At 37.4% G+C, this 27297-nt stretch overlaps 1 protein-coding gene across 5 annotated transcripts in view; it reads right to left on the reverse strand.

The window, feature by feature from the left end:
- Positions 1–27297, reverse strand: part of LOC5564628 (homeobox protein PKNOX1) — a 293860-nt gene that overhangs the window by 10268 nt on the left and 256295 nt on the right. For all 5 annotated transcript variants that reach the window (XM_021841086.1, XM_021841082.1, XM_021841085.1 and 2 more), the window contains one exon: positions 14558–15443. In XM_021841086.1, the coding sequence (XP_021696778.1) occupies positions 14558–14823 (266 nt within the window). In that variant the 5' untranslated portion in view covers positions 14824–15443. The remainder of the gene's footprint in view (positions 1–14557; positions 15444–27297) is intronic.

Raw genomic sequence — 27297 nt, forward strand, 5'->3', positions numbered from 1 at the left:
GTTTTGTGGTGGGCTATCTTCAGCTTGACTCACTTCATTTAGTTCTCGACCGTGCCCATTGCCTCCGTGGCTAGCACTTCCACTTTATTCAGCATTTTGCCATCAGCAAAGCCGACGATCTCGATTCTCTTGGGTAACTCTCGTGATAGGACTCCGTCGTACATTCAATTCCACAGCGTCGGACCCAGTGCGGAAGTTGCGGAACTCCCGCCGTTACTCTCAACTTCTTTTGGCCGGCGTCGGTTGCATACACCAACATCCGGTTCTCGAAATAGCTGTGCAGAATCCGGCACATATAGTCAAGAATCCGCATTCTATGCAGCGCTGTGGAGATGGCCTCCGAACTGACGCTATTGAACGCGTTCTTCGTCTATCGTAACTACGGCACAGTAACGATTTCCTCTTCGTTCTTGCTTCGACGCCTTCTCGGCCCTCTCCAAGACCGTCCGAATTGCGTCTACCGTCGATTTTCCCCTCCGGAATCCTCCGAACTGCCTTTCCGTTCTCGCTCTCCGTACATTTGGCCATTCTGTTTAGGATGACCCGTTCCAAGAGTTTACCCAGTGTATCCAGCAAGCATATAGACCGGGCGGTTTGCCTGGCTTTGGTAGCAGCACCAGCTTCTGGATCTTCCATATATTTGGGAAGTGACCTTCGTCCAGGCATTTCTGCATCCCCTTCCGGAACATATTCGGGTACGGTAGGATCGCCGCTTTAAGTGCCATATTCAGTATTCCATCCGATCCGGGGGTCTTTTTCACTTTCAATGCTTTTGCCGCTGCTACAAGCTTATCATTGGAGACCTGCGCACTAAGACCATCCAGTTCATTTTGCCCGCCAGCATTGAAGTCATCTCCAATCAGCACTGGTTTTCGACCAACTAGCTCGTCGGTCAACTCCTTTAACATCCGACTGAACTCTTCGAGCGTCCATCTTGGAGGCGCATAGCAGCTGCAAAAGTAGTTTCCGTTGATTTTGATGATCATGAACTCCGAGTTTGAGCTGGCAATCACTTCCTGGATAGGAAACCTACCCGTCACTTGTATCGCCGCTGCGCCTGTGCTATCCAAGGCGGTTTCAGCTCCCCCTAAGGTGATACATTATGCTCACTTTGTGGAGAAAACCAGGAAGGGTAGGTGAGGAAGGGCTGGCCGTTTTGTTTACAAACATCTGAGACAGGTAGTCGGACAATTGACTTCTGATTGGTTGGAGAAACAGTGTTATCAAGAATTATTCTAATACGGTCGCACCTGCTCCATGTGTGCTCTATACTTCTTTCTCTCTTTTCTACAATTTCGTCCACACTTATGGCAGCACGGTTAGTTTTAGTTTCAGCATTTTGCGGGCCAGGCAGTAATGAACTCTGATTGGTTGGAGAAAAAGTGGTGTCAGAAATTATTCTAATGCAGCCGCATCTGCGCGTAGCGTACTCTACTTTTGTTTCTCTTTTTAAATATTTCGTTCGCACTATTGGCAGCACGATTAGTTTCAGTTTGAGCGTTATCCAGGCCAGGCAGTAATGTTTGTAAACAAAACGGCCAGCAAGTTAAAGATGGCCTCCTAGCCACTTTCGCTAAGTCAGATAACCTTACTCTGGCTACAGAGTACAATGAACCAGCCTTGGTGCTATCCGCCATCCATTTGATGCGTTATTGAGTGGTACTCAATACGGTTCAGTTATTATCGCAAAGTCGCACTTAGTTTCTGTTGTCGACTGTCACAACAGCTGCTGTTCGGTGTCGCAGTGATTCAGGTTGATCTGCGTTACCTCCATTAATGTTGGGCTGCAATCGCCTTTTGGTACGCACGGCAATTGAAGCTGCCCGGAGTTGCCTTCCTCCGGTGAGCAGAGCATGCACCTTGGTCGATTCTTGTAATCTTTCCCAAAATGACCTCTTTCTCCACATTCTATTGTAAATTTTGCACCCTATCGGACGCGACGATTTGTAATAATAGACATCGGTGGCTTATCTGTTCGTGTGACGAGTCTCAGTGGGCATATCGAGCAGCCTCTTGTCTTTCTCCACCAGTTTGCTCGCCGTGTCAACTGGTAGCCGAATCGTGGATGACAGTGATGCCGTCGTGCGACTTCCTCAGACGGATTGTCATGGCCTCCTCTCCAATGCTGCATTGCTTACGCAGCTCCTACTCACCTCGTGCACGGTTGTTAATTCGTCCACACAGCAAAAAACAATTTTTTTAACCCTGGTCTAGCGAGTAAGAGCTGCGTTCAATACTTCTCGGCCATCTCACCACGCTAAAGAAAGTGAGTAGAACTTAATACAAGTTTTGTGTTATTACTCGAAATTGGTTAATTGGCATTTTCGGCGATCGAATCCGATAACGTTTTAAGCAAAATATTGTTGCAATTGATGTAATCGAATTTAATTACGCCTAATTCTTGAAACGTTGCCAAAAATTACGTCGCCTGTTTTTAAATATTTTTCGCTGTGCAGATATCTGCACTTAACAATTGCTTGATGAGTAAGTGGATTCTATACCATTATCCGGAAGACCATTACCCGGAATGCAATTTACCGGAATGTACCATTTACCGGAATGCACCATTACCCGGAAAGCCAAATCTTCCATTTTCGACGACCTTTCATTGATGCGCAGCACAAATTATGTCACTCTAACCATGGACATTCTCGACTTTCTCGGTTTCTATATTATTATTGTTATTATTATTTTCTTTATTAACGAGATTTGCAGCCCGAGGCTGGCTCATCTCGGACGGTTTCTATAAACACTATTTCAAAAGACATCTCCAAACAGCTATGGACCAAATATGCTGTTCTTCTTGCCGGCGTTACGGCTCAACTGTGATAAAACCAGCTTCTCAGCTGTTCTAGGAGCATTCCTACAGTTAATAGCTGAGAGCCTATGTAAACCGACCATTTTTGCATTCGTTCATAGTTTGTCAAGTATGTACACTACCCGTCAAAAATACGGACTCACTAAAATAAGTATTGCAACACTCAGCTGAATATTGAATCACCCTGAAAAGTTTAGCATCATCTCAAAACAGGTAATTTCATATTGCTATATCTCGAGATCCTTACGACTTAAAGAAGCGATCTTTAGCAAAGTTGTTCAGGGGATCAAGGACATCCGGAAAGTGAACAGTTTAGTTCGCGATTTTGCCGCTAGGTGGCGCTAGTGAGTATGTAAAATTGAGCATTTTAAACTAGTCCTAGCTTGTGATCCATAAGAGATAAAAAGTTCGAGTCTTCAGCAAAGTTGTTCAGGGGATCAAGGACATCCGGCAGACAAACAGTTTGGTTTGACGCTAGTGAGCATTTCAAACTAGTTCAACATTAAGTGAATCAGACCTGAAATACTTGAATATGAAATGAATCAGACATGAACCACTTTAAAATGAGTATATTAGTTCTGAAGTACTGAGAAGTGAATTCGAATAAAGCTTAATAACAAACCAAAATAATTGTAATCTGGGTGTATGACACCTGAATCAATTGAATATGAAGTAACTCAGACACGATTCACTTGAATATGAAAATGAATTTCGATATCAGATGAAAATGAATGAACTGATATGAGCTTATCATCTAGCGGCGAAATCTACAACCAAACTGTTCGTCTTTCGGATGTCCTCGACCTTCTAAACAACTTTGCCGAAGACTCGAACTTTCTATCTCTTGTGGATCAAAAGCTAGAACTAGCTTAAAATGCTCAGCTTTACATGCTCACTAGCGCTACCTAGCGGCAAAATCGCGAACCAAACTGTTTGTTTTCCGGATGTCCTTGATCTCCTGCATAACGTTGCTGAAGACTCGAACTTTCTATCTCTTATGGATCACAAGCTAGAAATAGTAAAAAATGCTCAATTTTGCATGCTCACTAGCGCCACTTAGCGGCAAAATCGCGAACCAAACTGTTTGCTTTCCGGATGTCATTGAACCCCTGAGAAACTTTGCCGAAGACCCGAACTTTCTATCTCCTATAGATCACAAGCTAGAACTAGTTTGAAATGCTCAATTTTACACGCTCACTAGCGCCACCTAGCGGCAAAATCGCGAACTAAACTTTTCACTTTCCGGATGTCCTTGATCCCCTGAACAACTTTGCTGAAGATCGCTTCTTTGCAAGTCGTAAGGATCTCGAGATATAGCAATGTGAATTAACCTGTTTTAAGATGTAGCTAAACTTTTTGGGGGTGATTCATTATTCAGCTGAGTGTTGCAATACTTATTTTAGTGAGTCCGTATTTATGATGGGTAGTGTAAGTACTCTAGCTCTGAAACGTTGTCAAATTTGTCATCCAGAAATAATTTTGAACCGGCGGTATTCAATTCTACCAACCTCAGCTTGATCTTTCTGAATAACTCACTTTGCCGCAACGTAAGATTTAAACTGTGAACGCTCAGCATTTAAATATGTTAATCTCAGCATTTAAATATGTTTGGAGTTATCATGGTTTTCTTATTCCTTTACGTTAAAACAGATCAGAATCCAATTTTAATATTGTATCAAAATATAAAAAAAACACTTATCTTGCGAGGGAAGCAACAGTTCAATTCTCATGTCAGCTTTATGGTTTGGGGAAAGCTAAAAAATCATGTCGAAAACTAAGAGTGCCTTGGTGATTGAGAGTAGGGACACTATTCGCCATTGTAACATCCATCTTTGGAACCTCAATAGATCTACTTTTCCTTTGAATTTGATTGATTGCGTTATTTTTCTTCGAATGTCATCATTCTGAATGTCGGTTTCCGAAATTCAATGCCAGTGTAATAAACAAGGAAGAACAATAAGCAATCAAAATAATAAGATATTTGGCCATTTTCGACTTAACACATTTTGCTAAAACTGCCGAGATCAGTGGAACTCGAAAGAACCGCCAACCAAATAAAGAAGGGTGAATATCAGATGATCCGTGATTGGTCATTCTAGAAAAAGGAACATACGGGGGATATAAAATCGGTTGATTGACGTTTGCGGAAACGGCTTTCGGCGAATTGACACTCAGCGAAAAGTATTGAAAATTCTAATCATTGCTTATTTATTAACATTTGGACGCTTGGAGAATCGACGGTCGAATATTAAACGTAAAGTTACATAGTTGTAGCCAAATTAAGACAAGCTGAAAAGATAAGTTGAAAGAACAGCTTTTTTTCAAAAGAAGGGTGAATCATTTATGAAATGCAAATATATGAAGATGGTGCATATTGACATGATCAAGTATAAAGATATCTTAGACTCCTCTCTGGTGCTTATGTATTTTGAACTAAGAATCTCATACTTGGTGGTCATTTTAAATATTTTTAAGTCAACATACTGACATGAATGATCATAAAACGGTTAGAAGGACGTTAATGAAAAAAGTCGGGAAATGGAGATATAATTTTCCGGTAAATGGTCCTTCCGGGTAATGGTTTTCCGGTAAATGGTTCATTCCGGTAAATGGTTTTCCGGGTAACGGTCTTCCGATTAATTGCATTCCGGGTAATGGTTTTCCGGGTAATGTCGGAGAACCGAGTAAGTGCTCTTACGTCCGCCTCGTTCGCAAAAGATTTCGCGACTAGATTCTGACAATAGAAATATTAGTAAGTGGCGCTGTAATCACAAAACTGATTTCAATTATTTTTACCTTCAGCTATGGATTTTCACTGTTTGTTGAATGCCAATGATTTGTTTTGGTTTTTAAATTGATTTGACACTTTGAGGCCCGGTACTCAGACTGTCACTGCGTGGCAAACTAGATGTAGGTAACAAGAACAGCAGCGACATTAGCATTCTTAGGTTAATGCTTCTACTGTTCTGACAGACCGAGCTCGATCGCTGGTTCACTCTTCAGCTCACACAGAATTTCCCCTTTTTTCCCGATGTTTGGCAGTTTGGCAGATGTCACCAATGACAAATTTTTTTGACTTATTGCGATTCAATTTTTGCAAGTCAGTTTGGAGCAAATTTACTTGATGTCCAGAGCATTGCAGGGTGTCCATTCAAAATCAGTTTTCCAATTCCCGGATTTTTCCCGGACGTTCAATATATAATGGTAAATCTTGTACGGTGCGCATAAAAGCTAGGTCGCAGAGCTAGGCATACGCAACAACTTTAAATTTCCAATCAGTAGAGAAAATTTCCTGGAAATACAAAATTCATCAACTTTGAAGAAATACATGCTGGGAAAATTCTTTCATTAAAACTGGTTTACATACCATTTTTTTGGGGGATTTCAGGAAGAGTTCGGGAGTAAGTTTACGATGATAAAGGAAAATTATTCAGCAGAAAAATTGCAGATAAATTCTTAAACATTCTTGTGGAATTTCCGGAAGAATCGTGAATTTAAAATAGAAGAGGAAAAATACCAGTAAAATAAATTAAAACTTAACCTTCACTCACTCACAAGGTAGCCTTATCCTAGCCTTTTTTGTTTTCGATGAACTCGAGAAAAACTGAATGATGTATTTATTGGGCTATAATCTTGGCTATAATAATTAGAGATAATCTAGACTAGATATTTTTCCATACTTGAACCGTATCATTAACGCCTCTACCAGCAGCTTCAACTTTTTACCACAGAAAAATACTCAAAACGTTATAACTTCTTTGTTTTTCAATTTTTAAAATATTTGCAAGAAACATGATTAAAATCGACACAGATTTTAAAAGTAGAAGAGTTTTTTTTTAAACTTGTGAAAAAATGATGCAAACATATTGAAAAGCGAAAAGGTTATCGCGATGTGATTTTTTTTTTTTTTGTAAAAAATGAAGCTGCTAGTAAAGCGTCAAGGACTAATAAATAACACTTATTTTAAACTAATTTCAGAACAATTAGCCTATGCAACCATGTGTGTTTAAACAATGAATATTTCTATTCCAAAGCGAGTATTTGGAATAAAAATAGTCGTTCGGAGTGGTAGAAATAAAAAGGTAGGCTTGATCCACTATTGAATGCCTGGCGGATTTGCTGATTTTTTGTACAATTTTTGAAACTATTTTTTAAAATAAATTACTAATCTATCTTCTAGGGAAATTATTATAGTAATCATTCCTGAACAAGTTTCTTACAAATACGATAAAACAAATGTTGGTTGAAATTTCAGAGTTGTTTCAGGCTTCTTAGTTGAGTTTTCTCAAAAAGGTAGACTAAAAATCTCCTTGATTTCTCAAGAAATCTACCTAAATAAACTCATCTGGTCTGTCAAGGATTAGGCTGACATTTTAAAACTTTATGAATATTTTTGTCACAAAACCCAGCAAATGAATTCCAGATATTCTATCAGAAATGTGTGTGCACTATTCACCTCTCCAGACACTTTGATATATGTACTGGTAAAAAAATGTTTTCTTTAGAATATTAAAAACCAGTAAAACATCACTATTCTGCTGTTTAGGTTAATGAAGCGTAGCTATCAATGACAATCGTTGATTTATCAATAAACTACAAAAATAGTAACTTTAGTGATCATTTCTTTGAAAAAAAGGTGAATTGTTGCAAATAGTGGCGTTTTAGTGACCATAACGAAAAAAGTGACTCGCTACCGCCTCATAAGAACTGTGTCATAGTCAAACTAACCTAATCCAGAAAAGGCTTAATCGAAAATCAATTTTATAAATAATCCTAGAAATCCGCCAAATGAAACTTTTCATTAATCTGGCCAGGATTTCAGAAGATTTCTCAAGAAATTGGCCATGTATTTTTTTTTTCGCTTGGATTTTCATTAACAACTACGAATCTACTAGAATTTTCAGCAGAATCATTCAAGGATCTTTTCTAAAATCCACTACAAACCTTATTAGCAATCTATATATAACAATTTCAGTGATCTTTCAGAAAAATCTTTCAAGGAACTGGTCAATTATCGATTCGATTCCCGTTAGGATTCCAGCAAAGATATCATTAAAAATTTTCCATGAATTTGAGTAGAAATCAAACAAAATCTTCGCCAAGAACCTTGACATGAATCACTAAATACCCTACTACAAATGTTTAATAGATCTTAATTGTTAACTATCTTTCTACCAAACCACCAAAAGATAGTAATAGTGGGAAGACTAGTGCACCTTCTGGGAAAAATTTCGCCCATAGTGCTTGAAATTTGAAGAAACCGATAGTCTTACGTTTGAAATACATGTTTCCCGGGGTGTTCTTTAAATTCCCGGGTTATTCCCGTATTTTCCCGGTCATTTGTAATTCCCGGGTTTTTCCCGGTTTTCCCGGATTTCCCGGATGGATGGACACCCTGGCATTGAAAAGGCCAATAGGCAGCTATGAAAGTATATTTACCAAGCTGTGTTTCAACACCTAAAGTTTCAAAAACTTTAGTTTCAAATGACGAAAACAGACGCCTATGAATCATGATTGCAACTCCCCCACATGCCCCATCACACAGTGGCCCAAAGCTGGCCAAAAGTCAAAAAAATGAAGTTTGCAAATTCCTTCTTGAATATTTTTTCTTGATTTCTTCAGTATTGAATAACAATTCCCCAAAGTTTCAGATCGATTGGTGTATATTTTGATTTTTCACAGCATGTGACCTGGAGAGATGTCAGCTGAAATTGTCCCTTTTGAATTCTTCAAATTTCGTGAAGGTTGTTCTATAGAAATTGCAGTTTCTGTACTAAATCATGGCCAAACCTTCCTCAACCGGTCTCATTCGAAAGAATATACCTTAAGCTTTGTTTTGAAGATATTTCAAACCATATTCGACATGTTTACCATTTGAGAATGTCAAGAAGTGTATAACATAGAGCACCTTCAAAAATAAGGCATTTTTTCAAAGGTAGTGCAAGATATCTGGGAAACGCTCTAAAATGATCATTTACCCCTCAATGTGTGGCAAATATTCCATGGTATTCGATGTACTATAGCTTCACTTGCGCTTTTTTGCGCCAAGATAAGACAAATTATTTTTTAGTTACACTACGAATCAGCCCATTAGGCCATCTCCCTTTATATGAATATCGCATTTTTCACCTTTATAAGCTCCCGAATAGATTCAATAACCACCTCGAGCTTGCTCACGATATTTAACTTCAAATTGGCATCAAAATAATGACGTTTCATTTGATTATGATCTGGATACGGATTTAATTGATTGAATTACAAAAATGTGCTATTTTAAACAAATTCTGTCAAATGTACCGGAAATATCGATTTTCTGTTTCAGCGACTATTTCTATCAAATTACCTCTCAAAATCATTTTTTGTCAATTAATTAGCATTTTTGAATGTTTTGAGTGAGAATTGTACTTTTGGCCAGCATTTGTATGGGATGCGGCCACTGTGCATCAATCGATCAATACGATAAACAAAAAAGTTAGGATCTCTTTTGAGTTTAGATCCAGGTTTCAAATACGTTTCAGTAATAACTGCTATATGCACGTTATTAGCTGTAAGAAAATTAAACAGCTCGTCCTCTTTACCATTCAGAGAACGAGCATTCAAATTTAAAATATTTAAATTATTGTTTGGATCCATTAGAAAAACGTAATCCAATAACAATTTGATTAGTAAATTTTACACCTACTTGGACTGCTTCAGTCATAGTGGTGGCTTTGAACATTGCATCAATCATTAGATTCAATTGTTCAGTTAGAACTATGTACATTTGTTGATTTTACCGCATTATAGGGCAACACTGTAAATACATACTGTCGAGTATTGTTCTTCAGAAGATTGTTGAGGAATACATTTTGGTTTGGTGTTCATAAATATCTTTGTTGCCAAAGGATAGCATATAAATCACGACTGTTGTACAAATTACAACAGCGCGACAGCCCGAAGGTTATCATAAGGATGGTAAGAAAGTTATGTGAGATTGGATTTTTGAACTCTGAAAGGAATGCTATTTTCGATGATCTTCCATATCCATTTTGTTTGTATTCTGAAAGAGTGCTACCAACTCCGTCTCTGTTGTAATTTGCCCCCCTTTTGCCTCCCTTCCCCCTTCAAATCCGGACCTGTGTGAGAATGATGTCCAAGATTTTATATATTATTTTAATGAAAAACACTACTCATAATTCATTTAGAAATCTCACCGAATTATTCAATAATCTTATACAGGAATCTGTGCAACATTTCAAAATCGCCATACAAAAAACATGTGTACGGAATATGAGTTTGATCGGAATTTGAGACAAGACGGTATATGTTCCGGATTTGGTGATGATCCGCTGAAAAATCTTTCTGTGAAATCCCGCAGAAGATTCTATGAAAAATCTGCTTAACATTCTGTGACAATACTTCCTAAGTTTTCTGTGAAAAGATCCCAGCAAACCAGTGGTCATATAAGGATGTTATTGTAAAATTGTATAAATATTCAGTTTGCGTTGTAATTGGATACGATGCAAAACTGAGTTGTTACAAGTTGTTTATGGAGCATATTTGAATTTGCATCTTATCAAATTTCATTTGACAAAATATGTAAGTTGTCATTCCTTTACTATTTCTACTTTACTTGATAAGGTTATTATTATAATCTTCGATGTGTGATTAGATATATGTTCATTTGATGTAAATATAATATCATACAGGGGAAGATTACACGTCGCCGTATGCTTCTCAAAATCAGACATAAACCGAAATTTTTGAATAAACTTACATATTGGATAATTAAACGTCACAAACTTACAGAAACACAATAACATCACTTTGTATACGAATTTCTGTTTAATTTCCTCCGTAATCACTTCACTTTGTTGAGCACGTACTGGAGGAGCGACTGAGGTCCCAAATCGGACCGTATTTATTTCTCATTCTAACAGTGCTGTTACAGCTGCATAATATTATTCGATGAATATGATCTATAACACAGAAAATTCCTTCAGTGTTTCACTGGCTTCTTCTAAGATTTCTAGTTGTATTTATTGAATAACTGATGGTCAGAAATTCGCGGTTTGTCTCACTCTGTTTTCTTTACTTTGCTTTGGTTTGTTTGTAAAAATTAAGTCATATTAACTGCAAGACGATATCATACACGTTGGTTGTAGTAAACGCCAAATCAACTTGTCTAGAGTTGTATTGACCATGATAAGTTGTCTATAATGTATGTATTCTAATCCATTTGTTTTTACCGAATAAGCAATAACTCTATTGAGTTGTTATCTCAGTTTGTAAACATATTTTTTTAATGAATATAATTGCTAATGCATCATAATCAAACGAGGAATAAATGTGCCGACGCCAAATTCTCTTGGACTAGATTTATATTTGCCAAATTTCCCTGTCATTCAAGAGCGACCGAACGGCATAGTGGTAGCCTATATGATTAGCGATTTGAAGACATTTTTTATTTTTTGTTTGTTAAAACAAAGTCACATAAAATGCAAAACATTATTATATACAAAATCACAGAAAGCACCAAACGAATTCCTACGAAGTTGTATTTACTACACTGAATTTTCGGAAATATACGTATATGGCCTCCACTTTTGTACACATAGAGGGAATCTATGCATTTTAAACAATCTTCTATTTCCGAATAAGCGTTCACTTTCCTGAGTTGAATCTCAGTATGTGAACAAATTTGTTGGCTGGGATGGAACATATAGAACACGGTGTGTTTCGTAGAGTAATTTCAAAACAAAAAATTCGGCATGTCTGAAATTTTGACACAAGACAGCCATGATTTTCACCTTTCATTTGCGACCAAAACGAAAATAATCGGTCGGGGGGTCTAGAACATTTTTTTTTTCAATATTTTTTACCGAGTTTGGGATATAACTTAACTCTAGTAAGGACCTTGGGTCGTTTTCGACCCATTTCAAAATTCAAATCATTGTAACTTTTGATTAAAATAACCTTGCAATTTGATGTGTTGTGATAATTAGGTATTTTTTATGGGAACATTTATTTTTTCGGAGACAAAAGTTTTGAATGGCCCCTTAGGGAGCTTCCATAAATAAAAGTTACAAATTGTGACTTATGGTCGTTTTCGACCCAAAAATTCAAAGAGCTCGAAACATCAGTGTGTTGACCGAATTTAGTTCTGTTGGGCTGAAATGAAAGGTACACATGTCGATTTTCGGAAACCCATCCGGAGATCCGGAATTGCGTCACTGTGGCCACCGGGAACCTGCCAGATCTGAGAAAAAAAGTCCCTTTAGATACCTTCACTTCGACAACCTGTAGTTTCGTGACTAAACAAGTAATCTCATATTGTTGAATAGGTATTTACGTGGACTGTTAATAGAGATTCTCAAATCATTTAGTTATTCATACCCGGTTTCGGAAACCCGGAACATCCGAAAAGTAAGTTTCCATCGCAGTTTTGTGTATGTAATTCACATCGATACTATTCGGTTGATGGATATTTTGTCATAAAATTTCTCTGTAATAAGAAACCAATTACCGGTGCACATCCCTTGAAAAACTCAGTCCAGTATGGTCCACGCAGAACCGGTTCCTGGAGACCCGGAATATACCCAATCCGGACAATTCGATGAAATTACACGGATTGATGCCAAAAAACCAAATGACTTGTGTCCAACTCATAACGATTTATTCTGTTTGAATGTATTTTGCCAAAAGGATAAATTAATGATTATTGTGGTCCTTTTGGGTACCGAAATGACCACCGGAAACCCCGTGATATGGGAGCACTAAATTTGAGCACCAAAACTAGCCATGCGACGGCTCAAACTTCATGATTTTGAATCCCTGTGACTCTTCTAATTCAATTATAGGCCAACTCGAACGTCTTTTGATGGAAGATTAGCATCAAAAGTCGCTCAAGCTGGCGCTTTTAAAAGTTTTGAACACAACATAGCTATACGAAACATAGTATTTGAGATCTGCTGGATATAAATAGCAAACAAGTCTGTATGCACTAAAGATCACCGTTTTTGGCTCTTATTTTTGTGTAATCGGAGACTTTTATGATACACCTGATATTGTTGTTAAAGCTTCGTATGATTTCGTTATTAAGCTAGCAAAATCGTAAAGTTACTTAGTAACATTTTCAAAGCTGATTTAATGTATTTGTTTTATGAATTACTATAGAATTCCGTACAACTCAAATAAAACTATGCTAAAACTGAACATTACATCACTTATTGAGATCTCTAAGCAAAATATCACGATCACACGATCAATCTTTCACAGGTAGATTTGTTATGAATGAAACCTTCCGATGTTTGTATGAATTCATTTGCACTTTTCCTACCATCAATTTAAAAAGGAAGTGTATATTCGTCAACATTATTATTAATATTCTTATCTTTATTTAAGAGATTTTCAGTTCTAGACTGGCTGCCAATCTGAGAATATTTGTCTGCAATTCTTTTTGTTTTACCATTGCAAACAAAAGCAATGTTCTCTCAATTCTCACAACAAGCACACACGGAGAAAACGGAAAACCCATATTTGAGTATTTTTTAACTTAGTTTTGAGCTATTTTTCTCTCCCTATTTCATTCGCTCCTTCAATTGTTGTCAGAGAGCGAAAGGCAAAACAACCAAAAAACCGAACCTTCGTGCGTTACCTCAAATTTGAGTAAGTGGCACAGTACTGGAAGTTGAGTTATTTGATCTGCCGATTGAGTGAAAAGAACTTAACCAGTAGGTATTTTTTCGCATGGCTTCAAATGAAAACAACTTCTACCCCATCAACTCAAAATTAGGTTAACACACGAACCCCCGGAATTGAGTGGAACTCACTTTTGAGTACTTAATTTTCTCCGTGCATGGACAATAGTGTCAACATTGCATTGCTATTGTAATTGGGTTAGAATATTGGATTTATGAAAAATGTCTGTCATTGGCACAAATGTGAACTTGTCAATTTTCTAGAATCTATAACATAAGGTCGAAAGGGCAAAAGTTCGAGGAGGAATAAAAAGGGGATAAACGGTCAATAATCTTCTTTCAAAAATTATTTTCCATAATGCAAATCACTTTCAACCTTTGGTCCTTTTGACCTTTTGCATTTTCGACCATTTGCCTTGTCTTCCTTCTGTCTTTCGACTTATTGTCCTTTCGACCTTTTGTCTTTCGATCGCTTGGTCCTATACCAAATCAGAAAGATGCATATTGCTCTTGAGTTACAAATAAAAATTAAAAACAGGTTGTTTGACATACTTAGTTTTGAAAGCAATGCAAATTTCAACAATGAATGAAAGCAAAAAAAAGCAAAACGAAAATTTAAATTTTGGCCTCGGCCTCTACATTTTTTGGTCTAGAGCTGTCTAGAATATAATCTACAAGATATTGACACTAGATTTTTGCAACATTTTCATCTAAATCCGTTTCAACAGTTTGCCTTACCAAAATTTATTAATTTACGGTGCATTTACAATGGTATTACAGATAACAAAATTAAAAAAAAAAATTGCACTAGACCCCCCGATGGATTATTTTTATTTTAGCAGCAAATGAAAGAGGAGGGTCTTGTCTTTCATTGGTCCAAATTTGAGACATGCCGATTTTTTTTGTTATAAAGTTACATGAAAAAGACACCGTGAGAATTCTGTGAGAATCCTGCCCAAAAATTTGCCTAGTTTTTAGATTCCGTTGGATTCCGTGTAAAATTCATAGCAGCCCTGTCCTAAATAGAGGAATTACCTACCCTAAATAGAAAACTACTCACTTGTACACCGCCCTTTTGTCCGCCTCGAACTGGGCCTGATCGATGTCGCTGATACTACTACTATTGCTAGGCGAAGACACTGGCGTCTGTCCGGAAGATGTGGCATTACTGGGGGATGTATGGTGACCACCGCTCCCACCACCTCCGCCTCCTCCTCCTCCACCGCCACCACCACCCGCCGTCCCGGAAATGCCGGACGCCGTAACTGTCGCACCGGACACCGGAACTGCTACTGCTGCCCCTGCTGCAATGCTATTTTCTTGCATTATTCTCTCCCCGACGATTTTCTCACTTCTTCACGAACCAACAATTTCTTCTCGATCACACGCGACTAGCACAAAAATGCACCGAAACCACCGAAATGAATCGACTTATTGCACATATGGAGCAGAATCACAACTGCACACTTTTCTCCTCATCGGAGGTAACCCCAACGCCGGAAACCGGAAGCAGCTTTTGCTTTTGCCCTGGCTCACCCCCCGCCTATTGGTTTTTGGGGGTTGGGTTGGGTCAGGATTATTATTTTATGGCACTGCACGATGTGTAAGGTAAACGTGATTCGTGAATCGACTCGCGGAATCAACAACAGCTTGTGATGTCTGTCTCTCTCTCTCTTTATCGGCAGCAAACCCGATTTGCATAAATCAGTTCATCAATTTGGCATTGATTGTTTCACCGCGCCTCGGGGGGACCTCAATTGCGCGAAAAACGAACGGAACGTGTGGAGGTCCTGCCTAGTTATGCCAGTTTATTTTGTCAACCTTTCAAAGTGGATTAATTTTTCCATGCTCTGTCATGCTTTCCATGAGGGTTTCCCGACCGTTGCTCGCTGTTGATGTTTGCTCCTAGTGACTGCTAGTGCTGTGCTGAGGCATTCGTTGATTGTCTGTGGAGGTGGAAAGCGGAAGGAGATAAAGGACATGAAATTAGATTTCCGTTGTAAAATTGATGGTTTTTCGGGTATATGAACGATTGAGTGATCGATAAATCTGTCTCGGAGGTGAGGTGCATGCAATGATCATAATCATAATTATTGTTACTGGGTAAATTGAAAACGTCAAGTTGGGCGATGTTGTTTGGGATTTTACCTATTGGAATTTGAATTTACACTTTCGAATGGCATTTCTTATAGAAAAGATATTGATGTTTGTAAATAGATAAATATTACAAAATGAGATAAATAGCAATTAAAACGAGCAATTCACAGTACGCATCTTATTCTGGTGCTGTAAAACTCAAACTGTAAAATTTTTTATTTCACACCACACAAATTTGTTCATTTGCAGTTTGAGCGGAAAGCTTTAACTCGAAGAGGTGGCTAAACGAGCTTGAAGTTCGCTTGGAGAACATCATACCAGTATATGGGAAAAACCGTTTGAACTACAAGCGGTAATCGATGAAATTCTTTCGTTAGTGATTTGAATATGCTCCTATCAATAGGGAAGATACTGCTATAAGCCGGATGTCTTTTCGAAGAAACATAACAATATACCTAGGTAAATTGAAATTCAGTGGAACGGACAAAGAATTCCAGTTTTTGGATCACACTTACCGAAACAATGACCGTTTTGGAACCAAATAAAAAATACGGGCCTACCGATTGTGAAAAAGGATTTGACTCGCACAACTTGTTGCAGTTTGTTTTCTATTTATGAGAATTATCAAGTTGCTAACGAAAAAATTTTTATGGACTACATTCTATGGCCGTGGCCGTTTTATCGATTACACTCTACACTCAAGAATAATGAAACTCATAAAACGAGTAATTTTTATGCATTTGCCTACTATATTCAATTCACTCATGTAGAATTCTAAACATTATGCATTTTCAAATTATTATTCAGCATCACAATGAATGTCGTGTATTAAGTATTTTAAAATGTATAATATTCACTTCACTCTTCAAGTTCGTGAATTTCCTGCCTCGTGTATTTTAAACAGCTTTTTTGCTGATGAAATTCAACATTAAATACTTAAGGTTTGTATAGAAGTAATTGAGTGAAATGTATCAGAACATTTTAATTGTAGTCTTCTGATGCAGGAACATTGGAGTGCATCGTGGTCAAAATCGTTCCATACTTTTTCCGGATTCCTAAAAGAAACAAGAAGGCTAATCGTGTGAACTGAGATGTTAAAATTGTTTTGATTTTTTTTGCCAATTTTACGAATAAACTTCAATATACAGTTAGCTCTCCCTTACTCGATATTCCGTACCTCGATATCGAGTTAGAGAACCATAGTAAAAGTTGGTTTTCATGGCTAATTCGATGGTCCGATGGAACGCAGTTGCACTGCATTTGTGTTCTGTAACTCAATACCACCCTAACTCGATGGTCCCTTCAATATCGAGTAAGGGAGAGTTGACTGTGTTCCTAAAAAATCCGTAAATGATATTATTTAAGGTGAAGATGAATCGAAGCCAAAGTTCAAATTTTCAAGAGCACGGATCTGGAGAACCAAACAATCGTTTGAGCTGAAAACCTAATCGATTGGTCACCACCAGCTAGTGACCAATCGATTAAGTTTTCAGCTTAAACGGATGTTTGGTTCTCCAGATCCGTGCTCTTAAAAATTTGAACTATGGCTTTTTTTTTTCTTCTTCTGTCGGGTGTGGGATCACTGCGTCCATTTGTTAGGACTATTGTGATATACCCTATTACTCTATGTACACAATGTTTTCCAGTAGCAAATGTGCCTCCGGAATACTTTGCGCATTTGACTGAACTTTGAACCATCTGCCATTGATGGGCAGAAGTCCTAGGTTGCAGTGTTGTAGTTCCCCCAATCTGGCGTGATCAGCTTAATAAAGCTAACCACCTCCCTGGGGGATGCGTTCCAAATATCAGCTGGCTGTAAGTAGTGCTTGCCAAATATTTTGAACCTACGATGGATGTGTGCACTGCAAGAGCAGAGAAGGTGTTGTGAGTATGTGACTATGGCTTCGATTCATCTTCACCTTAATGCATAAACTTATGGAAGTCTGAGGTTTTTTTAATATTTCTAAATAATACAACAATGACTAAAAAATAGGCATTGAGTAAATAAACTGCTCAGGCTTAGGAACTGTGATCACAATTTACCACAGTTCATTGATTCTGCCAGTCATCCAAAACACAAAGCAGCAGCAGCATCAATATGCCTTTTCATTTGACAGGTCCGTCTATGCATTTGTTTACATCGGCGGAGGACCGGTGCTAACACGGGCCTGCCATTTCCATAGAAGAACTGTCAAAGTGCTTCGAGATCAGCTGATTTTAAACGTCAAATTGAAAGTCCTATATTATCAGGCATTGCGCTGCTTACGGTTCACTCACTGCTTGATTGTTTTTGTCTCTCCACTATGATCGTTTTCGGGCAGCCATCCCGAGGTAAATGATAGGAAAAAATGTTAAATAATTCAAACGCTAATATTCCGCTTGTGTTTTCAATCAATTGAAATCTTTTAGTACTAACAGCAATATCACAATCATTCTGTTGCGATACATATAAACAAGTTCCATTTTATGCCGCCTTTACCGAGCAAAAAGTCAAAACCCCGAAAACCGAAAAAATCGTGTTACCACTTTGCTCGAGTCTTTAAGTATTCGGGTTTGAATAAACGTTGGGAAGAAAAAGATTACAGTTTTGAAGAGCCGTGACATTTTTTTGTTTTGAACGGTCATGGTTTGCTTTGGATTTTGATGGTCGTGTACTGGGAGGGAGAAACCGATACAAAATTTATGTACGTCATAGTGAGCCGAGATTCTGCTGTCACGAACTGTCACTGTGAGCCCAGATCCTAAAGAATGGATAAACATGGGAAAAACGCGTAATTGATCAAAACATATTTTTTGCATTTCAACAAAGTTGACAACAATTGGTTGAAAATTAATTCCTGCACACCCAAAAGCAATGGTAGATAGCACCTTTTAGTTTGATCGAATAGAAAGTATTGAAACACGTATCTTTTTACGCTTTTACATTAGAAATTAAAATTTGATGCACATAAAACAATAGCCCTTTTCCCAAGTTTGTCCAGAAAGATCGAAGGTACATAACAAAAGAAAACTAGCGATTCTTCGCAAGCCTGCCTTGATTGTGGTTGGTGAGCGGGAATTATCTTGCAATTTGTAAAAGTGTTGTGTCATATTTCATGTGTAGTATCTGTGCCTCCCTCCCAGGTCGTGTAGAAACATGTGAATGTAGAGGCGGTAAATGTTTGCTACAGTACATTTCCCATTCCTGAAACTGCGTGAAGTTCAGCTATCTTATTTTTAGTGACTCTGTGCATGATCCCAAGCAAACCCGGATTTTCCATGAAAAATATTAAATAAAGACTTCATTTATTTTCTGAGTGTAGATTTTCTCAATACAAACTTCATGCTCGTTGGAACCTTCCCTTAGAATTGACGGATCCTGCACAAACTTTCTTGGCTGTAAGCTCCAAACGAGTTGATACGAGATTTAATCTGGATTTTTCAAAATCCGGGTTTCAATTTAATACCTACTTCGGTCAGCACCAAACTCGTGAGTGACAATGTATGTGTGAGATAATTGCGAAGAGCGAAGCAAGAGAAAATAATTTCACGCCATCACAACTTTTGGACAAATAACAAATAACACATAAGCGGTAATCGCAGCATGTATACTTATAACTTCCGTGCACTGATATGCGTATATGGGTGAGAGGCGGAGCGCTGGAGGGTAGTGATCGTAAGGGTGAGGGTACAAATGCGGGTCGAATCTTTTTTGTCAATTATTCCTTTAACAAGGGCTTTCGAATGCATTGGAAAAATATCGCTTATGCGATTCAATGAAAATGACCTCAATGCACCGGGAGTAGTTAAACCTTATTTCATGATTGAAAGCCATAAGATGTATATATGCATTTCATTAAGTATAAACCGGATTATAACCAGGATTGTTAACAAATTTTCAAACACATTTTGATATGTCTTCACAATTGTAAAAATGTATCAACCTACAATCAACTCTCCCTTACGCGATATTCCGTATCTCGTTATCCAGTTGGAGAGCCGTAGTAAAAGTTGGTTCTCATGGCTACCTAGATGATCCCTTGGATTGCATTTGCACTAGTTTTGTGTTCAATAACACGATACTCTATAACTCGATTGTCCCTTCAATATCTAGTTAAGGAGAGTTGACTTTATGTTGAAAACTACTATCAAATAAATTTTGACTAAAATGCAAACGGGATTAACTTGTGAATGGGCGACCTATTGCGATTTTTTAAATAGATGTATAGGGTTTTCCATGGTATGTTCATATGCATTTTCAACGAGTGACGTTAAATTTCAAGGAACGCGTTTCAAGGAACCATCGAGGTAGCCTTAAAAATCAAATTTTACTATGGTTCTTTAACTCGGTATAGATATAAAAAACATCGAGTTAGGGAGCGTTGACTGTATCTTCCAATGCACATTGGTCCCAAAGCCATATCTAGGAAGACAAAAATGATTGCGCCTAAACCGTCATTTTTAGATATATGGTGTCTTCAGCAAAGTTTCTCCATATTTTTCAGACATTTTTTTCAGTGATGTGAAATTAGGGTGGTCTGGTTTACGAGATCAGAATAGGGGAAGTGGTGGTAAAATGAACAGGGGTGGTAAAATGAACACCTTGCTTTTTATCGGGAAAAAACAAATTTCGATGGTTTTTCATCACGCACGGACGCTTTATAGCATAAATCAGAGAGTTCGAGTTGATACGTTGGTCAATTGAAGTGAAAATATCAACGAAAACAAAGCTTTTAGAAAACCGAGTTTGAAAATTAGAACTGACGTAACTTTTAGTTTTTCAGTGAGGTGAAAATCGTTATGATATGAGGTCGAATCTGATACCTTAAGAATTCTTTTTGAATTGGTTACAATCATTAATGGATATATTTTCGGTAGGGCAATACAAATTTTCAGAAATATTTGTTTTGCTCACGTTTTTCGCATGATGTTCATTTTACCACCAATAGCTGTTCATTTTACCTACATAGTGCAGGTAAAATGAACATTTACATCGTTTTTTGCTAGCGACAAAACTATGTGAAAATTCAGCAATTTTAGTCTGAATTCGTGTCGCTGCTATAGATAACATCCCTGTTTTTGATGTTGTGAGATAGAACTATACAAATTACTCCCCCTTCCCCAATAAACTTTTTTGCTGACGCATTTAGCCCTATACAATGTTTTAAAACAACCGATTTGGAGCAACTTTGCCGAAGAACCCAAATTTCTATTTTTTTTTTTTCTTAAAAAAAGACACTACACGTTAATGCTTCCAGTGGGCTGTTTGCCCTTTGAAGGAAGCACCACACTAGACAACGGACTAGCATGCAACGCCCAGTGGCACAGTCGGAAAACATTCCTCTCGAAAAGATTTCGGTCTGAGGTGGGAATCGAACCCACACTCCTTAGCACGACTGCGAGTTATGATATTTTTTAAACCAACAAGTTAGGGTGGTACTGAAAAATCAGTTTTTTCTTGATAACTTTTTATACGATAATTTCTCGTAAAAACTTTGTTCCGAGTACTTTTTGAACTTTTGATTGCGCACTTTAGAACTTTTTTGCCGAAGAAACTACTGTTTTATCTCTTATGGTTACAGAGTTATAAGAGATTTTCTTCGAAAAAATGGTTGTTTTCAAATACCGATATCTCTGAAAGGCGCAAACGGATTCTCAATCTTTTGTCGTAATTAAAAAGATTATCGCTTTCTTATTATCGATTATCATCGCTTTTTGTATGAAGAGATAAAAAATTTTTTGAAAATAATATGTTTTTAAACGAAAATCGTCCATAACTTGACAAATAATCGAGATAGCTCTTTGATACCTTCGGCAAAAATATGCAAAATTTAAAGTTCTTAAAGTTTTTTATACAAAGTATTCATAAAAAATCAACGCTTTAAGATATATTACCATAAACTGAAATTTATATGGTAAAGAAAGCGGAAAAAGAGATATTTGCTGGAACAACCGAAATAACTGTATATGTAAAGTCATTATAAATTGAATATACATGTATTAATATGAGATCGGTCACAGTAAGCGGAATATAAGGAGTTAGGGGTAGGAAATTTATTTGCTGAAGCAATTGTGTTTCTTATATTAGACTCTAAGCATTTCATCGAGTTACATAATATAGTCGAGTCTCCACATCTCGATGTTCTACATCTCGATATCTCTCCCTATGTGGATGATTGCTTCGGTCCCTTCATTCTGCATACGATTTCTCTCACCATATCTCGATATCCTTCTTATCTCGATATCTCCATATCTCGATGTGTTCCTGTTGGTTATTTGTTCCCAACTTTCTCTATGTCCACGGCATAAACATTAACAAGGCAGGCTCTTTACTGATGTAAATAAGTTTCATTGTAAACATGTGACGTCACTCCTATCGTACCATATACCTTCCGGACCAGTAGATCATTTTTTTTTCGCAAATTTGTTCGAGGTGGATAGGGATGACGTCGTCAAGTACCTGTCAGTTTTCGGAATATATCACCTTCTTAATATAGTACACCGTGTATATGTCGATATGAACATTACCAAAGGTAACTAGACCAGATTTAAGCGATTCAGAACTATTTTAAACTCGAAATGAAGTTTGGTTTGTTTATTGTTTTTCTAGTAACGGAATGATTTTCAATCTAGTGTTCATTAAATTAATATTCTTTGTCTCGTTCTCTCTCTATCTCGATGGCCCTTCGATATCGATGTGTGGAGAGGCGACTTTATCGAGTAAAATAGAGACTGTAGCTGCATATCAGTCCCACTACATACTTCTGCACCGTTTAACAAAGAATAAACCGTTTTTAGGTGATCTTCATGTTCTACTCGTAAAGATGCTGAAGAAAATAGCGAATTGTGAAAATTTCATTGGGATTAAAATATGTAAACTTTTCAAACCATTTACATAATGCCTACTTTCTACAGATGAGATTGACTTGTGATTCACGGAAACATTGCCTTTATAAACAATCGGACCGTAAATTTATATAGCAAAAAAAGGGGAAAGAAGAATCGTAAAGTGATTCGGCACTTGAGAAAAAAGTTCAATAAAAACCGATTGGAAAGGTGATCGGAAGGTGAATTTAAAATTACACAATTTTCCGGGTTCTAAAGATTTCATAACATTTTTACCAAGCTTTGGAAGATTTTGCGGTCTTCAGCAATGATTTCTATTGTTAAATTACCTACCCAGACATGTGATTAGAATTTTTATGAAAGTCTATAGGTGATCCTTTGAAATTTTTCTTTGTAAAGCATGTTATTACAACATAACATAACAAGCAATCCGCAGCCACAGATATGAAATAAGTTATAAGGATATGCCCATCAATTACGTCGCAAAAAAAATCTGTTTGTAACTTGTGCCACTATATGAACACATGTGCCTATAGTAGCGCTATTTATAATTTATGTTCCTATAGTAGCACTAGCTTCACGGCGTAGGAAAAATACCAGTCAAAGCCGTATTTTTACAAAACTGTTATATTTTTTCTTTAAAGTGTAAATCAAAAGCTTTCGATTGATGTAAAAAAGTTCTTAGTTCATCAATTTTCTTTTTAACAAAAAAAAGTTTATCTTAGTAGTGCTATTATAGGAAAAATACGTTTACTATAGGTGCAAGGGAGCTCATCTTCTTATTCTTTCTGGTATTACGTCCCCACTGGGACAGAGCCTGCTTCTCAGCATAGTGTTCTAATGAGCACTTCCACAGTTATTAACCGAGAGCATACTGTGCCAATGACCATTTTTGCATGCGTATATCGTGTGGCAGGTACGAAGATACTCTATGCCCTGGGAAGTCGAGAACATTTCCAACCCGAAAAGATCCTCGACCGGTGGGATTCGAACCCACGACCCTCAGCTTGGTCTTGCTGAATAGCTGCGCGTTTACCGCTACGGCTATCTGGGAGCTCATATTTTAAGCAAAACTATTTATTTCGATCATTTTTTGAACAAGATCGAGCTATATATCAATGGTGCTTAGATAAATAGCTCCTGACCTTCATGTCAAAAAATATTTTGCGACGATTTATAACAAAATGGCAATAAAAAGCCTCTAGTCTACCAAGGGAACACTGACCCTATGTTATTAATGGATTGCAATTAATGAATTTTATCCATCAGAAATAGCATCGAATTTAAAAACAATGTTCAAAAACATAATTAAAATAAAAAAAAAATATTGCGCCGACGTAGAATTGAACCAGTAGCCATCCCATCGGCACATCTATGCTCTTACCATACGACTACAGTAATAAACGTTCCGTTTCTCATAACGCGTGACCGTCTAGTCAAGTGTGCTGGCGATCTAGTAGCCAGTGCATCACAAATCTCGTATTATCTTTAGTACGCCAAATCGGAGCACTAAAGTTATTACTCCAATCAAAATCGAAGATAATACTGCTCGATATTTATGAAAATCAACGATAATACGATATTGGCAGATAGTACCTACCTAATAAAGCATACCATTATCAGAGTAGTTTCTGGGGTCCAAAGAACAATTTGACTTAAGATTTTTGTAGTTTGACCTTTATTATTACCCTAGCGTACATGCATTCTTTCTGGTGATGGCAGTTTTGATAATACTTTTTCATTGTTCCGCGTCATTTTGCCGAAAAGGTGAAACGATACCATCAAGGTATCGATACTTTTACTTGAAAGTAGTATTGATAAAAGTATCGATACCAACATAATATAGAATTAAAGTATTGATACCTACTAAACATAAAACAAATGATTTCGATTATCATTTGCTAAAAAAAAACAATAATTTTTAATCACAATTCTCATTTTCGTGAATGAAGCATTATTTTGCAACTTTTTCACCAGCTCCTATAAGCTCCTATAAAAATGAACAGGTTCAATTCAATTAGTTTCATTCCAATTTTACTTGGTATGGATTCAAAAGTATCTACTCGTATTTACTTGGATCGATACATCTCTAGTCCACTGGCCAAATGCCGTTTGGCCGAAAATTAAAAAAAAAGAGTAAACCAAAGTGTGCAGGTTACCAATGAGTTCCGAAGCTACATTGCATGATAGCTTACACTTAAAGAAGAATAATTTATCATTGAGAGACAAATAAATAGCTATTTAGTATAAGTTGTTGAAAGTGCATAAATTGAAAGAACATACTATTTATGAAAGAGAGCGAAATCTTGGATAAAAACGTTGCCATATATTACGCCAGCGTTCATTTTTACCCCTTTGTCTAGAAGCATTATTTTTTTTACCACAAAATATTTAAATTGAAATAACGTTTCAGTTTTCGATATTTTTTCACAAGCTCTGAATATTTTTTTTCTAAGGATCTGTGTCGATATTGATAATTGGATCCGGGAGTATTCAGAAATTCCTTGGGGACCGATAACCCACATCAATATGTCTGGCTACTGATTTTTTTTCTCATGTTTGCTTTTTAGCTGTACGAAACCATACTTCAATGAGAGTTGACGAAAACTAACGGTGATGATCGTACATAGACACTGTCGTGAAAAAAAACTCTTAGAAATCACTATTCTATGTTCATTGAATATGGAATGAACTCTTTCTTCCAAGGTTGAAATGGAAAATGTTGAAAATTCCATTATAATGAGCAATCTGCTTAATGCTTAGCTTAGCTTAGCTTAGACGTGCTTAGGACGATCTTCGGCAGAGTATGCGAGAAGAAGAACGTATGGAGAAGAAGAACGAACCACGAGCTTGCGCAACTCTACGGTGAACCCAGTATCATGAAAGTCGCCAAAGCTGGAAGGGTACGATGGGCGGGACACGTTGTGAGAATGCCGGACAACAATCCCGCAAAAATGGTGTTCAACTCAAATCCGGCCGGTACAAGACGAAGGGGAGCGCAACGAGCTAGGTGGTTTGACCAAGTGGAGCAGGATCTTGGAAGTGTAGGGCGATCAAGGAAATGGAGGTTAGCAACCATGGACCGAGTTGGTTGGCGTAACATTGTGGCGCAGGTCATGTCTTGAAGGACGTAGAGCCAGCAAAAGTAAAGTAAGTAAAGATTAGCTTAGACTGGCTTCACATATCAATGGTTGCTATTCCATGATTGACCGAAGTCAGTGAAAATGCCCAAGGAATCAACTAGAAGTTCGGTTGGGATTGGCCATAATCTTCTTCAGTGTGCATAATTCAGTGCCTCTATTTATACAGGGTCAATAACGGCGCCGGCCACGTCCTTGCAGTCAGGTGATTGGCTGGAACATCATCGAACACACTTATTCTTATGCCGACACTTACAGTGGCGAACCATCCAAAGTTTGTTGAATAAAGTGAACCTTTCGCAAGTCTACACTTGTAGTGTCGAACCATTCAAAGTTTTTTTTAATTACAAAAAAAGGGGTATTTTGAAAAAAATGTTAAACATAAATAATTCATGAATCAGAGTTTATGTTAACACTCACAGTGAACCGTTGTAACGATTAAATGTGCAGTCATACATATTTTATAGATTAGAAATAGTAGCATGGAACGAGCTCACCAATTGATCCGTCATCCTTGACTGGGCAGCAACAATCCACTTTCAGCTTCACTCGTTAGCTCGGCTATATAAAAGCACTCAGAGAAAATAAGCGCGCGACCCGAGAGGGAAAACAACTGACGACTGCTCGAGCTTTCTTGACGCACTGCCCAGGAGCAAGCGTCAAGATCAAACGATCAAAAAGAACTAATCGATCGTGGCACTTTTTCACTTTACTCGTCCGACGCACGACATGTTCGATCCTGCCCTCATCGCCCGCCCCAACTGGAGCAAGCGTCAAGGTCGAAGGATCAAACACTACTCTGCACACCCGTTGCAACCATTACACGATACAAATAACAGGTCTCTCAAAAAAAATCGAGGCAAATTATATATACAAAATGTAGGCGTAACTTTAATGTTCAAATATGTTTTGGTTTTCCAAGAATGTTTAACCATAAAAACTCCCCGTGATTACGCCACTAGTGGTATGTATTTCATCAAAAATCAAGATCAAAAAATTTCTTCAGGGGAATCAAGGGTTTCTTTCAAAACGCAAAAAAAGAAGTCTACAAGCGTTTTTTTTGTAAATCTTCAAAGATCGCGTTACCCATTTCCATAAAGACGTTTCGCATACGGATGTTTGGCATAATGGACATTTCGCATAAAGCAGTTCCATACAAGAACAGGTAGCATTTTAAAGAAGGCATATAATTCTCATTATGCCAAATGTCCATTATGCCAAACGTCCGTATGCGAAACGTCCTTATGCGAAACGTCCTTATGCGAAACGTCCTTATGCGAAACGTCTTTATGCGAAATGTACCACCCACCCCCCTTGAAAACTTTCTCAAGTGAACATATATCATCTGAAGAGATCGAAAGTGAAATAAGTGGTTTATTTTCCCCAGTCCAAGTAATCATAGGGTCGGTGTTCCCTTAGTAGACAGTCCCCTATAGTCGCACTAGTGGCTTTTTACGGCCGTTTTGCTATAAATCTTTTCAAAATATTTTTTGACATGAAGGTCAGAAGCTATTAAAGTACTATTTATACACAGCTTGATTTTTTTCAAAAAATGATCGAAATAATTAGTTTTGCTTAAAATTTGAGCTCCCTTGCGCCTATAGTTAACCTATTGTTCCAATAGTAGCACTAGTGAGAGAAACTATTTTTTATTATCCAAAATAATTGATGAAATAAGAACTTTTTTTACATCAATCGAAAGCTTTTGATCCAAACTGTGTAGGAAAAATATAAAAGT

Source organism: Aedes aegypti, chromosome 2 (genome assembly GCF_002204515.2).
Source record: "Aedes aegypti strain LVP_AGWG chromosome 2, AaegL5.0 Primary Assembly, whole genome shotgun sequence".
Classification (NCBI taxonomy): Eukaryota; Metazoa; Arthropoda; class Insecta; order Diptera; family Culicidae; genus Aedes; species Aedes aegypti.